The 15351-nt window shown below is 61.7% G+C and overlaps 3 protein-coding genes across 3 annotated transcripts in view; all 3 read left to right on the top strand.

The window, feature by feature from the left end:
• The window catches only part of LOC117009221 (RNA-binding protein 10-like), a 68276-nt gene extending 66417 nt beyond the window's left edge, over positions 1-1859 (top strand). The window contains 2 exon segments of the mRNA XM_033083461.2: positions 241-400; positions 1655-1859. Of these exon segments, the coding sequence (XP_032939352.1) occupies positions 241-400; positions 1655-1859 (365 nt within the window).
• Positions 79-5611, top strand: LOC117009220 (properdin-like). The gene is made up of 6 exons (XM_033083460.1): positions 79-400; positions 1724-1876; positions 2932-3105; positions 3639-3840; positions 4140-4312; positions 5316-5611. Exons 2-6 carry the CDS (start codon positions 1861-1863, stop codon positions 5609-5611), a joined length of 861 nt encoding a protein of 286 aa, XP_032939351.1. The 5' UTR covers positions 79-400; positions 1724-1860.
• A 1385-nt stretch (positions 5612-6996) lies between these two features.
• Positions 6997-9214, top strand: LOC117009296 (properdin-like). Its single transcript, XM_033083529.1, has 3 exons — positions 6997-7100; positions 8525-8676; positions 9163-9214. Exons 1-3 carry the CDS (start codon positions 7000-7002, stop codon positions 9168-9170), a joined length of 261 nt encoding a protein of 86 aa, XP_032939420.1. The 5' UTR covers positions 6997-6999; the 3' UTR covers positions 9171-9214.
• Positions 9215-15351: the final 6137 nt, after the last annotated feature.

The following is a 15351-nucleotide window of genomic DNA, read 5'->3' as shown; positions in this document are numbered from 1 at the left end:
CTGGGAGGGGCTGGAGGTGACGGGAGCGACTGAGGGATACTGGGAGGGACTGGGGGGAACTGGGAGGGCTGGGAGGGTGGAACTGGGGAAAGTGGGTGATACTGGGCAATACTGGGGGACACTGGGTGATACTGGTGGATACTGGAGGATACTGGGAGCACTGGGAGGGCGGAACTGGGTGGAACTGGGTGGAACTGGGAGCACTGGTGACCTGCTGGTGACCCCTGGCCCCGCCCCCAGCGGCCACGCCCGTCTGGTGCTTCACGCGATTGGGAGGAGGCCGAGGGGGCGGGGCCTGCGCGGAGCCGCTGGGGGAGGAGCCGCTGCCATTGGCCGATTGCTGCCTGAACCCCGCCTATGGCTACAGGCCCCGCCCACAGAGCCACTGCCGCTCCTGCCGGTCAGACACACCCACACAAGCCACGCCCAGATAAACCCTGCCCAGATAAACCATGCCTAACACGCCACGCCCAGATAAACCACATCCAACTAAACCACGCCTAACACAGCCACGCCCAGCTAAGCCACGCCTAACAACCACACCCAGCTAAACCATGCCTGACAGCCACGCCCAGATAAACCCTGCCCAGATAAACCACGCCTAACACAGCCACGCCCAGATAAACCACACCTAACACAGCCACACCTAACACAGCCACGCCCAGATAAGCCACGCCCAGCCAAGCCATGCCTAACCCAGCCATGCCCAGCTGAGCCACACCCAACTAAACCGCACCTAACAACCACGCCCAACTAAGCCACACCCAGCTAAGCCACGCCTAACACAGCCACGCCCATCTAAACCACACCTGACAGCCACGCCCAACTAAACCCCACCCAGCTAAGCCACACCTAACACAGCCATGCCATAAGCCATGCCCAGCTAAAACCACACCTAATGGAGCCACGCCTACCTAAGCCACGCCTAACACAGCCACGCCCAGCTAAACCGCGCCTAACAGGGCCACGCCCACCCTAAGCCAAGCCCGGCTAAACCACGCCTGCCTAAACCACACCTACCTTGAATGACCTTGGGTGACCCCGGTGACCCCAGGTGACCCCGGGTGCCACTGAATGACCTGGAGTGACCCCAGGTGACCCTGGGTGACCCTGGGTGCCCCTGAATGACCTTGGATGACCTCTGGTGACCCCAGGTGACACTGAGTACCCTGGGTGACCTTGGGTGACCCCGAGTGCCCCTGGGTGACCTTGGGTGACCCTGAGTGTCCCTGGTGCCCCTGAGTGCCCCTGGGTGACCTTGGGTGACCTCGGTGGGTGGCCCCAGTGACCTTGGTGACCCTTGGGTGACTCTGAGTGTCACAGAATGACCCCGACTGACCCCAAGTGACCCTGGTGACCCTGGGTGACACTGAGTGACCTTAGGTGACCCCTGGGTGACTCTGAATGTCCTTGGGTGACTGCAAGTGTCCCTGGTGACCCCCATGGGTGGCCCTGGTTGGTGACCCCAGTCGGTGACCTCAGTGACACTGGGTGACCCTTGGGTGACTCTGAGTGACACAGAATGACCCTGGGTGACCCCGAGTGAACCTGGGTGACCCCGGGTGACCCCGGTGACCCCGGTTGGTGACTCAGTGACACTGGGTGACCCTTGGGTGACTCTGAGTGTCACAGAATGACGCTGACTGACCCCAAGTGACCCCGGTGACCCCGGTGACCCCGGCGTGCCCGCGGTGACGCCGCTGTCCCCGTGTCCCGGTGGCAGCGCGGGCGCCTGGGGGCCGTGGGAGCCCTGGAGCAGCTGCTCGGTGACCTGCGAGGAGGGGACACAGAGGAGGGACGCAGCCGCAGCCCCGGGGGACACGGCGGGACAGCACCGAGTGGCAGCTGAGAGCGTGTGACATGGGCTGCTGCCCCGGTGGGACACGGGACAGGGGACAGGGGGACATGAGGGGACAGGGGGACACAGCAGGGACACAAGGACATGGAGGGGACATGGGGGACATCAAGGACTGGGGACATGGGGGACATGGGGACAGGAGGGACATGGAGGGACATGGGACACGGGGGGACATGGGACAGGAGGACATGGGGGACACAGGGACATGGGGGGGACATGGGGGACATCAAGGACATGGGGACATGGGGGGGACATGGGGGCGGACATGAAGGGACGGGGGACATTGGGGGGATGGGGACAGGGGGGACACGGGGGGACATGAGGGACACAGGGACATGGCGGGGACATGAAGGGACAGGGGGACAGGAGACAGAGGGGACAGGGGACATGGGGGACATCAAGGACATGGGGACAGGAGGACATGGGGGAACAGGGGGACATTGGGGACATGGGGACAGGAGGGACGGGGGGACACGGGGGACATGGGATGGGACATTGGGGGGATGGGGACAGGGGGACATGGAGGGGACATGGGGACAGATGAGGGAGGTGGGATGTGGAAGGACACGAGGACATGTTGGGGACATCAGGGACATGGGGACACGGAGGACAGGAGCAGATCTGGGGACATGAGGGTGACACTGGGGAGATGTGGGGACATGGGGGGACACAGGGGTGGCACAGTGGCCATGGGGACACAGTGGTGACGTGTTCCCTGTCCCTGTGTCCCTGTCCCATCACTGTCCCCTCCCTGTCCCCCTGTCTGTCCCTCTGTCCCCTGTCTGTCCCCCTGTCTCCATCCCTGTCCCCCTGTCCTGCTCTCTGTCGCCATTCCTGTCCTGTCTGTCCCCTCCCTGTCCCTGTCCCCCTGTCTGTCCCCATCCCTGTCCCCTCCCTGTCCATCTGTCCCCCTCTCTGTTGCTATTCCTGTCCCTCTGTCCCCTGTCCCCTGTCTGTCCCTCGTCCCCTCCCTGTCCCTGTCCCCTGTCCCCCTCCCTGTCCCCTGTCCCCTCACTGTCCCTCGTCCCTCCCTGTCCTGTCCCCCTGTCCCCTGTCCCCGTCTGTCCCCGCAGTTCCGGGCTCCTGGTCCCCCTGGTCCCCTGGGGTGGCTGCTCTGTCACCTGTGGGGGGGGGTCCCAGCGGCGCCACCGCAGCTGCTCGACCCCTCCCCCCGCTGCGGGGGCTCCTGCGGGCCCGGCGACAGCGAGGACACGCGACAGTGCCAGGGACAGCGACAGTGTGTCCCGGTGAGGGGGAGGGGCGGGGGAGGGGCGAGACCCCCGGGGGACACGGGGGGACACGGGGGGAGGGGCATGGGGGGACACGGGGGAACATGGGACAGGGGAGGGGTGAGACCCCGGGGGACACGGGGGGACAAGGGACGGGGGGGGGAGGGGACACGGGGGACAAGGGACAGGGGGACACGGGACAGGGGGAGGGGCGGGGGAGGGCTGAGACCCTCGAGGGAAACGGGGGGAGGGGTAAGACCCTCGGGGGACACGGGACAGTGACACGGGGGTCAGAGGGCAGCGGGACACCGGGGGGAGGGGACACGGGGGGACACGGAACGGGGGGAGGGGGGAGATGTGGGGGGAGGGAAGGGAATAGGAAAAGGTGGGAGAGGGGCGAGAAGGTGTGAATTTGGGGGAGGGGCCCCCCAGAACCCCTCGGGACCCCCATGAGAGATTTTGGGGGAGGGGCAGAAATGGACCGGGGGGGGGGGGATCAGGACACGGTGGGGGAGGGGCTGCCACGACCCTCCCCCCCTCCCCCCCCGCAGTTTCGGGCGCGTGGGGCCCGTGGGGGCCGTGGGTCCCTGCTCGGGCTCGTGCCGGGGCTCGGGTTCGGGTTCGGGTTCGGGGCCGGTTCGGAGCCGCCGCCGCCGCTGCGATTCCCCGGAGCCATCGCGAGACCCCCCCGGGACCCCCTGCCCGGGGAGCGCCACCAACAGCGAGCCCTGCCCGGGCTGCCCCCCTGCCCCGGTGAGACCCCCGGGAAACCCCCCGGGACCCCCCAAAACCTCCCCGGGACCCCCCAAAACCTCCCCGGGATCCCCTGGAACCCCCCCGGGATCCCTGGAACCCCCCGGACCCCTGCCCCGGTGAGACCCCGGGAAACCCCCCAGACCCCACAAAACCCCCCGAAAAGACCCCGGGACCCCCTGGAACCCCCCCGGGACCCCCCAAAACCTCCTGGGACCCCCAGAGTGACCCTGAAACTCCTGGAGTGACCCCGGGACCCCCCCTCCTGGGACCCTCGCTGACCCCGCCCCTCCCCCCAGTGGACGGTGCCTGGGGGCGTGGTCTCCGGCCACGCCCTGCCCGGTCACGTGCGGCCTGGGCGGGGTCGTTCTGAGCCGCGCCTGCGACGCCCCCTCCCCAAAATACGGGGGGCGGGGCTGCGAGGGACCCCAGACCCGGCGGGGGCTGTGCGGGCCCCGAGACCCCTGCCCAGGTGAGGAGGGGGCGGCGGGGCGGGGCCTAAAGGGGCGGGGCTTGAATGGGTGTGGTCGGGGGCGTGGCCTAAAGGGGTGGAGGTCTAATTTATGGGTTTGGGGCGGGGTTTAAATGGGTGTGGTCGTGGGGGCGGGGCCTAAAGGGGTGGAGTTCTAATTTATTGATTTGGGGGCGGGGTTTAAATGGGTGGGTGGTATTTTGGGGGCGGGGTCTGGTTTGAGGTTGGGGGCGTGGTTTGGGTGGGTGGGCGTGGTTTGGGGAGGGGAGGGAAGGAAAAAGGGAAAAAAGGGGAAAAAAAGGAGAAAAGGGGAAAGGAAAAAGAAAAAGGAAAGTGAAAGGGGGGGAGGGAAGAGGAAAGGGGAGAGCGGAAAAGGAAAGAAAAAAGAAAAGGAAAAAGAAAAAAAGAAAAAGAAGAAAAAAAGGCACAGAGAAGAAGAAAAGGAAAAAGAAAAAAAGGAAATGGAAGGGGAAAGTTAAAAGGGAAATGAGAGAGGAAAAGGAAGGAAAAAGGAGCGCTCAGCCCCTGTGCTGTCCCCTCAGTGTCCCCTCAGTGTCCCTGTGTCCCCTCAGTGTCCCCTCAGTGTCCCTGTGTCCCCTCAGTGTCTCCGTGTCCCCGCAGAGTCCCTGCACTGGGGTCCCTGGAGCCCCTCAGTGTTCCCTGTGTGCCCCCTCAGTGTCCCCTCAGTGTCCCCAGCTGTCAGTGTCCCCTCGCTGTCCCCTCAGTGTCCCCTCACTGGGGTCCCTGGGGCCCCTGGAGCCCTCAGTGTCCCCTCAGAGTCCCCTCAGTGTCCCCTCACTGGGGTCCCTGGAGCCCTCAGTGTCCCCTCAGTGTCCCCATGTCCCCGCAGAGTCCCCTCACTGGGGTCCCTGGAGCCCCTCAGTGTCCCCTCAGTGTCCCTGTGTCCCCTCAGTGTCCCCGTGTCCCCGCAGAGTCCCTTCAGTGGGGTCCCTGGGGCCCCTGGAGCCCTCAGTGTCCCCTCAGTGTCCCCGTGTCCCCGCAGAGTCCCCGCACTGGGGTCCTTGGGGCCCCTGGAGCCCTCAGTGTCCCTGTGTGTCCCCATGTCCCCGCAGAGTCCCCGCACTGGGGTCCCTGGGGCCCTGGAGCCCGTGTCGCCGGCCCTGGGGTGACATCAGCTGCAGGAGCCTGGCGGGGCAGCAGCGGCGCACGCGGGAGTGCGCGGGGCACAGCGCGGGGGGCGCGGCCTGCCCGACCCACGGGGGGGCGAGCACGATCGAGCTGCGGGCGTGTTACAGCGTGAACAACTGTCTGCGTGAGTCACCTATGGATACCCTATAGAGAACCTATAGAGAGCCTATAGATCATAGTGCCCCATAACTGCCCTGTGAGTGACCCCTATAGCGTGAGCACCATCGAGCTGCGGGCGTGTTACAGCATCAACAACTGCCTGCGTGAGTCACCTATAGAGAGCCTATAGAGAGGCTATAGAGACCCTATAGAGAGCCTATGGATATCCTATAGAGACCCTATAGATCATAGTGCCCCATAACTGCCCGTGTCAGTGACCCCTATAGCGTGAGCTCCATCGAGCTGCGGGCCTGCTACAGCGTGCAGAACTGTCTGTGTGAGTCACCTATAGATACCCTATAGAGAGCCTATAGATAACCCATAGAGACCCTATAGACCATGGGAAACCCATAGTCTGTGAGTGACCCCTATAGCGTGAGCACCATCGAGCTGCGGGCGTCCTACATCGTGCAGAACTGTCTGTGTGAGTGACCTATAGAGACCCTATAGAGAACCTATGGATACCCTATAGATACCCTATAGATCATGGGAAACCCTATAGTGTGTGAGTGACCCCTATAGTGTGTGAGTGACTCCTATAGCGTGAGCACATCGAGCTGCGGGCATGCTACAGCATCAACAACTGCCTGTGTGAGTCACCTATAGAGAGCCTATAGAGAGCCTATAGATACCCTAGAGACCCTATAGATACCCTATAGAGTGTGAGTGACCCCTATAGCGTGTGAGTGACCCCTATGGCGTGAGCACCATCGAACTGCGGGCCTGCTACAGCATCAACAACTGTCTGTGTGAGTGACCCTATAGAGACCCTATAGAGAGCCTATGGATACCCTATAGATCCCTATGGATACCCCTATAGTGTGTGAGTGACCCCTATAGCGTGAGCACCATCGAGCTGCGGGCGTGCTACAGCATCAACAACTGCCTGTGTGAGTCACCTATGGATACCCTATAGAGAGCCTATGGATATCCTATAAATACCCCATAGACACCCTATAGATCATAGTGCCCCACCACTGCCCGTGTGAGTGACGCTATAGAGACCTATAGATACCCTATAGAGACCCTATAGATCCTGGGGAGGCCCATAGTGCCCCACAACTGCCTGTGTGAGTGACCTATAGATACCCTATAAATACTCTACAGATACCCTATAGATCCTGGGGGATCCCCACTACTGCCTGCATGAGTGACCCCTATAGATACCCTATAGATACCCAATGGATACCCTATAGATACCCTATAGATCCTGGGGGAGCCCCAGAACTGCACTTGTGTGTGACCCCCGGCCCCACAGCGGCCCTATAGGTGCCCCATAGCTCCTGTGTGACCCCCTATAGCTGCCCTACAGACCCTTACAGGCCCCTATAGGGCTCTATAGGCGCTATAGGTGCTGCTGTCCCCCCCAGTGCCCGGGAATGGTCGGACTGGAGTCACTGGGGCTCTGCACCCCCCCCTGCGGGCCCAGCCCCAGCCGGAGCCGCAGCCGCGAGTGCCAGCCCGTGCTGCCCGACTACCCGTGAGCTATAGGGGACCTATAGGGGATCTATAGGGGATCTATAGGGGATGGGGGGGTCTATAGGGGATATAGGGGTGTGGGGGGTGTGGGGGTGTGGGGGATATATGGGATATGGGGGTCCAGCCACGAGTGCCAGCCCGTGCTGCCCGACTACCCGTGAGCTACAGGGGATCTATAGGGGATCTATAGGGGATGGGGGGCTATAGGGGATCTGTGGGGGTGTGGGAGATATGGGGTGTGGGGGATTATGGGATATGGGGGTGCAGCAGTGAGTGCCAGCCCGTGCTGCCCGACTACCCGTGAGCTATAGGGCATCTATAGGGGATCTATAGGGGTTCTATAGGGGATGGGGGAGTCTATAGGGTTATAGGGGTGTGAGGGGTGTGGGGGATATATGGGATATATGGGTTCAGCAGTGAGTGCCAGCCCGTGCTGCCCGACTATGAGTGAGCTATAGGGGACCTATAGGGGATCTATAGGGGTTCTATAGGGGATGGAGGGTATGGGATCCATGGGTGTCTGTGGGGCTGAGGTGGTTTTATAGGATTTGGGGGGTTCCTCTGGGATCCATGGGGTTCTATGGGGTCCCTATGGGATCTATGAGGTCCCTGTGGGGCTGAGGTGGTTCTATAGGATTTGGGGGTCTGTATAGGATTTGGGGGTCCCTATGGGATCCGTGGGCTCTGTGGGTCCCTATGGGCTCTATGGGGTCCCTGTGGGATCTATGGGCTCCATCAGGTCCCTATGTGATCCATGGGCTCTATGGGTCCCTGTGGGATCCATGAGGTCCCTATGGGCTCTATGGGATCCAGGGGTTCCCTGTGGGCTCTATGGGGTCCCTGTGGGATCCATGAGGTCCCTATGTGATCCATGGGCTCCATGAGGTCCCTATGGGATCCATGGGGTTCTATGGGATCCATGAGGTCCCTATGGGCTCTATGGGGTCCATATAGGATTCATGGGTTCTATGGGATCCCTATGGGCTCTATGCGATCCATGGTGTCTCTGTGGGGTCTATGAGGTCCCTATGGGCTCTGTGGGGTCCCTATGGGCCCTATAGGGTCCCTATGGGCTCTATGGGATCCATGGGGTCCCTGTGGGATCCATGGGGTCCCTATGGGCTCTATGGGCTCTATAGGGTCCCTATGGGCTCTATGGGATCCATGGGGTCCCTGTGGGATCCATGAGGTCCCTATAGGATGCATGGGGTTCTATGGGCTCTATGGGAACCGTGAGGTCTCTGTGGGTTCTTTGGGGTCCCTGTGGGATCCATGGGTTCCCTGTGGGCTCTATGGGGTCCCTGTGGGCTCTATGGGGTCCCTGTGGGCTCTATGGGATCCATGGGGTCCCTATGGGTTCTATGGGGTCCCTATGTGATCCATAGGGTCCCCGCGGTGCTGACCCTCCCCTCCCCTCCCCCCCAGGCGCACGGTTCCCAACGTGGGCTCCGCGGGCTCCTCCAACGTTTCCTTCTGGGGGGAGGCGCGGCCGCGCTGCGAGCCCCTGGGCGGGGAGCGGCTGCGGCTGCGGGAGACACGGCCCTGCCGGAACGTGCGGCCCTGCCCCCACCCCCACGGTCCGCGGGGCGAGGGGGGAGGGGCGGGAAATACCCTGGGGGGGAGGGGGAAAAATCCCCTCGGGTGGGGGGAGGGGGGCAGGGAAACCTCCCGAGAGGGGGAGGGGCAAAAATCCCCTCGGGTGGGGGAGGGGCGCAGGGAATCCCCTTGGAGAGGGGGGAGGGGCAGGGAATCCCCTCGGGTGGGGGGAGGGGCAGGGGAGCCCCCGGGAAGTGGGGGAGGGGCAGAATGGGGGGTGAAAAAGGGGGGGAAGGAATCCCCAGGTGGGGGGAGGGGGCAGGGAATCATCCCCGGAGAGGGGGGAGGGGCAGGATGGGTCTTTGGGGGGGGGGGAGGGGCAGGGAATTCCCCGGAGGAGGGGGAAGGAATCCCTGGGGGTGGGGGAGGGGCAGGGAATCCTCCCGGGAGAGGGGGAGGGGCAGTGGGGATTCCCCAGGTGGGGGGAGGGGCAGGGGTCTCCCACTGACCTCCCCTCCCCCCCCCAGAGCTCTGAGACCCTCGGTGACCTCGTGGGACCCCCCCGGACCCCAAACCCCCCCCGGCCCCTCCCCCCCAATAAAATCCCAGCATCGAAACGGCTCCGAGCGAGTGGGGGAGGGGCGGGCACGGGGTGGGGGGGGGAGGGGAGGGAGACCCCGGTGGGGGAGGGGAGGGAGACCCGGTGGGGGAGGAGCCGCTCCAAAATTCCGGCGCGCTCCTGGCGCGATGACGTCACCGACCCCACCCCCTTCAGCCCCGCCCCTTTCTGCAGAGCCGGGGGCGTGGCTGGCGGTGACGTCACACAAACCACGCCCACCTGTCGGGCGGGGCGGGGCCGGAAGTGACGCGGTGGGGGCGGGGCGGGGCGGGGCCGCCCGGGAGGATTTTTGGGGCTCATCCCGAAGGGGCTCAGGGACCCCCCCCCGCCCCCCCCGGGGCCTCCCCGGCAGCGGCTGCGGCCCTGCGCCCCTCCCCCACCCCCTATAGATCCATCCCCTATAGATCCCATCCCATCCATCCCCTATAGAGCATCCCTTCATCCCTATAGAGCATCCCTTCATCCCCTATAGAGCATCCCTTCATCCCCTATAGATCCATCCCATCCCCTATAGATTCATCCTCTAGAGATCCCATCCCATCCCACCCCTATAGATCCATCCCCTATAGACCCCCATCCTCTATAGATCCCCATCCCCTATAGAGCCATCCCTTCATCCCCTATAGATTCATGCCCTATAGAGCCATCCCCTATAGAGCCATCCCCTAAAGACCCCATTCTCTATAGATCCATCCCCTATAAATCTATCCCCTACAGACCCCTCCCCATAACCCCCCGATCCCCTATAACTCCACCCCCTATAGCCCCCATCCTCTATAGGGCCAGGCTGCCCCCTCCCCCTATAGAGCAGCGTTTCCTCCCATAAACCCCCTCCCCTATAGCTCCCATCCCCTATAGCCCCCTCCCCACAGAGCTTTCCTTCCCCCCTATAGCTCAGCCCTATAGGTGCCCCCTATAGCCCTGCCCCCTAAACCCGCCAGGACCCCCTGGGGATCCATAGGGGAATCCATAGGGGATCCATAGGGAATCTATAGAGGATCCATAGGGCATCCATAGGTGGATCTGTAGGTGAATCCATAGGGAATCCACAGGTGAATCTACAGGTGATCCATAGGGGTATTCCCTATAGAATCGGGGATCCATAGGGGTTCTGTAGGTGAATCTATAGGTGGATCTATAGGGGATCCATAGGGGATCCACAGGTGATTCCATCGGAGATCTACAGGTGGATCCATAGGGATCCATAGGGGCTCTATAGGGGATCTATAGGTGGATCTATAGGTGGATCTATAGGGGCTCCATAGGGGATGGAGTTCCTGCGGCGCCGCCTCTCGGACGGGAATTTCCTGGCGGGGGGATGGGCGGGGACCCCCCCGCGGGGGAGGGGCGGGGAGACCCCCCCGGACCCCCCCCCCGGCCCCGCTGCTGCTCGTGATCGCCCCCCCCAGCACGGACTGGTACGTACGGGACCCCCCCCAAAAATACCCGGGACCCCTCCCCCAAAATACCCGGGACCCCCCCCCAAATACCCGGGACCCCCCCCAAAATACCCGGGACCCCTCCCAAAAATACCCGGGACCCCCCCCAAAATACCCGGGACCCCCCCACAAAAATACCCGGACCCTCCCCCAAAAAATCCTCGAGACCCCCCCCAAAATACCTGGGAACCCCCTCAAAAATACCTGGGACCCCCCCCCCAAAAATACGTGGGACCCTCCCCCAAAATCCTCGGGACCCCTTCCCAAATCATCCTTGGGACCCCCCCCAAAAATCCTGGGAACCCCCTCAAATCATCCCCGGGACCCCTCCCCAAAATCCCTGGGACCTCCTCCCAAATCATCCTCGGGACCCCTCCAAAAAATACCTGGGACCCCCCAAATCCTCGGGACCCCCCCCAAAATATTCAGGACCCCCCAAATCACCCCCGGGACCCCCCCTCCCAAAATCCCCTGGACCCCCCCCAAAAAAATCATCAGGACTCCTAAATCCTCGGGACCCCCCCCCCAGGAATCCTCGTGACCCCCCCAAATCCCCAGGACCCCTCCCCAAAATCATCCCTGGGACCCCCCCCCAAAAATCCTCGGGACCCCCCCAAGAAATCTCCGAGACCCTAAAAATCCTGGGACCCCAAATCCTCCCCCGGGACCCCCCAAAATCCTCGGGACCCCCCCCAAAAAAAATCCTCGAGACTCCAAAATCCCCAGGACTCCCAAAAATCCCTGAGACCCCCCCCCCAAAATTCCCCTCATGGGACCCCCCCCCAAATTCCCTCCCCCCCTTCCTGGGACCCCAAATCCCCTTCAGGACCCCCAGTGGTTTTGGTCTCATTTTTTGGGGGTGTCCCAATTTTTGGGGTCACCCGAGGAGTTTTTGGGGTGGGAATTTGGGGAGGGGTCTCTCCAATTTTTGGGGTTTTTTTCCCCCCCCAGGGTGAAACCGTTCAAGGGCAAATCCGTGCACGGGGACGTGGAGCTGAGAGTGGAGCAGGTGAGTTTTGGGGGACCCCCCTGGAATTTTGGGTCCCCCCCTAAAAATTTTGGGGCCTCTCCAATTTTGGGATTCCCCAAAAAAAAAAAAAAAAAAAAAAAATTTGGGGTGTCTCAGAGCTTTGGAGTTTTGGGGTCACCCCTGAAATTTTGGGGTCTCTCGAAGGTTTTTGGGGTCCCCCCCGGATTTTGGGGTCACCCACAGGTTTTGGGGTTCGGGTTGGTTTTTTGGGGAGATTTCCCTGGATTTTGGGGTTTGTCCAAAATTTTGGGGTGCCCTGAACCTCCCCAGTTTTGGGGTTTGGGTTTAGGGAGAATTTGGGGACCCCCGAGGGAAATTTTGGGGTCTCCGAGGGAAATTTTGGGGTCCCTTGGGGGAAATTTTGGGGTTCTTTGGGTGGAAATTTTGGGGTCCCCGAGGGAAATTTTGGGTGGAAATTCTGGGGTCCTTTGGGGGAAATTTTGGGCTGCCCTGAAACCTTTTCTCATTTCAATGTAAAGATTTTTTTGGGGTACCCTGGCCGTTTTGGGGCCTGGATTTTAACCCCCCTCCCCATTCTGGATCCACTTTGGGGTTCAGGACGGATTTTCAGGGGTGCAAAATTTTTTGGGGGGAACCCAGTGAGAAACTCACCCCTAAAAAAAAAAAAAAATCAGAATTTTTGCCCCTAAATCTCCTTTTCTCCACCCGATTCGGGCTCTGGGCAGGTTTGGGTGGGACTGAGGGACCCGGGGAGGTTTTGGGGTGTCCCTGCTGGATTTTGGGGTGTCCCTGCTGGATTTTGGGGTCCCCCCTGGATTTTGGGGCCCCCCAGGCCCAGTTCTCGGAGCTCTCCTTGGCCGCCTCCACCCACGGCTCCCTGAGCGTCGGCATCACCAGCGCCCGGGGGGGCTGCAGGTACGGGCGGGGGTCCCTGGGGATGCATTTGGGGTCCTCCTCATTCCTGGGGATGGATTTGGGGTCCCCTCCCTGTCTGGGGCTGAATTTGGGGTCCCCCCTCATTCGTGGGGTTGGATTTGGGGTCCCCTCTTCATTCCTGGGAGTGGATTTGGGGTCCCCCCATGTTTGGAGTGGAATTTGGGGTCCCTTCTTCATTCCTGGGGCTGGGTTTAGGGGTCCCTGGGGTTGGATTTGGGGTCCCCCTCATTCGTGGGGCTGAATTTGGGGTCCCCTCCTGTCTGGGCTGGATTTGGGGTCCCCAGGGTTGAGTTTGGGGGATCCCCCCGTTTGGGGCTGGGTTTGGGGGTCCCAGGGCTGGGTTTTGGGGGATCCCCCTGTTTGGGGCTGGGTTTGGGGTCCCCTCTTCATTCCTGGGGCTGGATTTGGGGTCCCTGGGGCTGGATTTGGGGTCCCTGGGGCTGGATTTGGGGTCCCTGGGGCTGGATTTGGGGTCCCTGGGCTGGGTTTGGGGTGTCCGGGGCTGGAATTGGGGTCCCACTCATTCCTGGGGCTGGGTTTGGGGTCCCCGGAGCTGAATTTGGGGTCCCTGGGACTGGATTTGGGGGGATCCCCCTGTTTGGGGCTGAATTTGGGGGTCCCCTCATTCCTGGGGCTGAGTTTGGGGGTCCTGGGGCTGAATTTGGGGTCCTCTGATCATTCCTGGGGCTGATTTGGGGTCCCCCTCCCTGTTTGGGGCTGAATTTGGGGTCCTCGGGGCTGGATTTGGGGTCCTCTGATCATTTCTGGGGCCGAATTTGGTGTCCCACATCATTCCTGGGGCTGGGTTTGGGGGATCCCCACATTTGGGGCTGGATTTGGGGTCCCCGGGGCTGAATTTGGGGGTCCCCGGGGTTGGGTTTGGGGGGATCCCCCCGTTTGGGGCTGGGTTTGGGGATCCTTCTCATTCCTGGGGCTGAATTTGGGGTCCCCTCTTCATTTTTGGGGCCGAATTTGGTGTCCCACATCATTCCTGGGGCTGGATTTGGGGTCCCCGGGGTTGGATTTGGGGTCCCCTCCCTGTCTGGGGCTGGATTTGGGGTCCCCAGGGTTGAGTTTGGGGGGATCCCCCCGTTTGGGGCTGAATTTGGGGTCTCCTCTTCATTCCTGGGGCTGGGTTTGGGATCCCCGGACTGGGTTTGGGGGGATTCCCCCGTTTGGGCTGGGTTTGGGGTCCCCTCTTCATTTTTGGGGCCGAATTCGGGGTCTCATCCCCTTCCTAGGGCTGGGTTTGGGGTTCCCGGGGCTGGGTTTGGGGTCCTCCCCTGTTTGGGGATGGATTTGGGGTCCCCCCTCATTCCTGGGGCTGAATTTGGGGTCCTCCCATGTTTGGAGCAGAAGTTGGGGTCCCTTCTTCATTCCTGGGGGATTTTGGGGTCTCCTGATCATTCCTGGGGCTGGGTTTGGGGTCCCTGGGGCTGGATTTGGGGGGATCCCCCTGTTTGGGGCTGGGTTTGGGGTCCCTTCTTCATTCCTGGGGCTGGATCTGGGGTCCCTCCTTCTTCCTGGGGCTAGATTTGGGGTCCCTGGGGCTGGATTTGGGATCCCCGGACTGGGTTTGGGGGGATTCCCCGTTTGGGGCTGGATTTGGGGTCCCCACTTCATTTTTGGGGCTGAATTCGGGGTCTCATCCCGTTCCTAGGGCTGGGTTTGGGGTCCCTGGGGTTGGATTTGGGTCCCCCTCATTCCTGGGACTGAGTTTGGGGGGATCCCCCCGTTTGGGGCTGGGTTTGGGGTTCCCGGGGCTGGGTTTGGGGGGATCCCCCTGTTTAGGGCTGAATTTGGGGTCTCCTCCTCCTTCCTAGGGCTGGATTTGGGGTCCCCGGGGTTGGATTTGGGGTCCCCCCTCATTCCTGGGGCTGGGTTTGGGGTCCCCTCCCCCTGTTTGGGGCTGGATTTGGGGTCCCCCCTCATTCCTGGGGCTGAATTTGGGGTCCTCCCATGTTTGGAGCAGAATTTGGGGTCCCCCCTCATTCCTGGAGCTGAATTTGGGGTCCCCTCTTCATTTTGGGGCCGAATTCGGGGTCTCATCCCCTTCCTAGGGCTGGGTTTGGGTCCCCGGGGTTGGATTTGGGGTCCTCCCCCTGTTTGGGGCCGGATTTGGGTCCCTGGGGCTGGATTTGGGGTCCCCCCTCATTCGTGGGGCTGGGTTTGGGGGTCCTGGGGCTGAATTTGGGGTCCTCTGGTCATTCCTGGGGCTGAATTTGGGGTCCCCGGGGCTGGATTTGGGGTCCCCTCCCTTGCTGGGAATGAATTTGGGGTCCCCCTTCTGTTTAGGGCGGAATTTGGGGTCCCGTCTTCATTTTTGGGGCCGAATTTGGGGTCCCTCTCCCTTCCTGGGGCTGAATTTTGGGGGATTCTGGGGTGGGAATTTTGGGGAAATTTGGGGTGGGATTTGGGGGGATTTTGAGGGAGTTTTGGGGATTTTGGGGTTGGATTTTGGGGATTTTGATGGAATTCTGGAGAATTTTGGGGTGGGATTTTGAAGGAATGTTGGGGGGTTTTAGGGTGGGATTCTGGGTGGAATTTTGGGGGATTTTGGGGGAATTTGGGGAATTTTGAGGGAATTTTGAGGGAATTATGGGGGTTTTGGGGTGGGATTTAGGGGAATTTTGGAGGAATTTGGGGTTGGGTTTTGGAGAATTTTGAGGGAATTTTGGGGGGTTTTGGGGTGGGATTTAGGGGAATTTTGGGGTTGGATTTTCGGGGATTT

The sequence above is a fragment of the Catharus ustulatus genome, chromosome 32 (assembly GCF_009819885.2).
Source record: "Catharus ustulatus isolate bCatUst1 chromosome 32, bCatUst1.pri.v2, whole genome shotgun sequence".
Taxonomy (NCBI): domain Eukaryota; kingdom Metazoa; phylum Chordata; class Aves; order Passeriformes; family Turdidae; genus Catharus; species Catharus ustulatus.
This window is presented reverse-complemented; position numbering and strand designations above follow the sequence as displayed.

Excerpts from the sequence above, each read along its gene's own strand:
- LOC117009296 (XM_033083529.1), top strand. The coding sequence starts at position 7,000 with ATGGTCGGACTGGAGTCACTGGGGCTCTGCACCCCCCCCTGCGGGCCC. Across the intron at positions 7,101-8,524 it reads CCCGTGCTGCCCGACTACCC|GCGCACGGTTCCCAACGTGG; the intron begins GTGAGCTATAGG and ends CCTCCCCCCCAG.
- LOC117009220 (XM_033083460.1), top strand. Across the intron at positions 3,106-3,638 it reads GACAGCGACAGTGTGTCCCG|TTTCGGGCGCGTGGGGCCCG; the intron begins GTGAGGGGGAGG and ends CCCCCCCCGCAG. Across the intron at positions 3,841-4,139 it reads CGGGCTGCCCCCCTGCCCCG|TGGACGGTGCCTGGGGGCGT; the intron begins GTGAGACCCCCG and ends CCCTCCCCCCAG.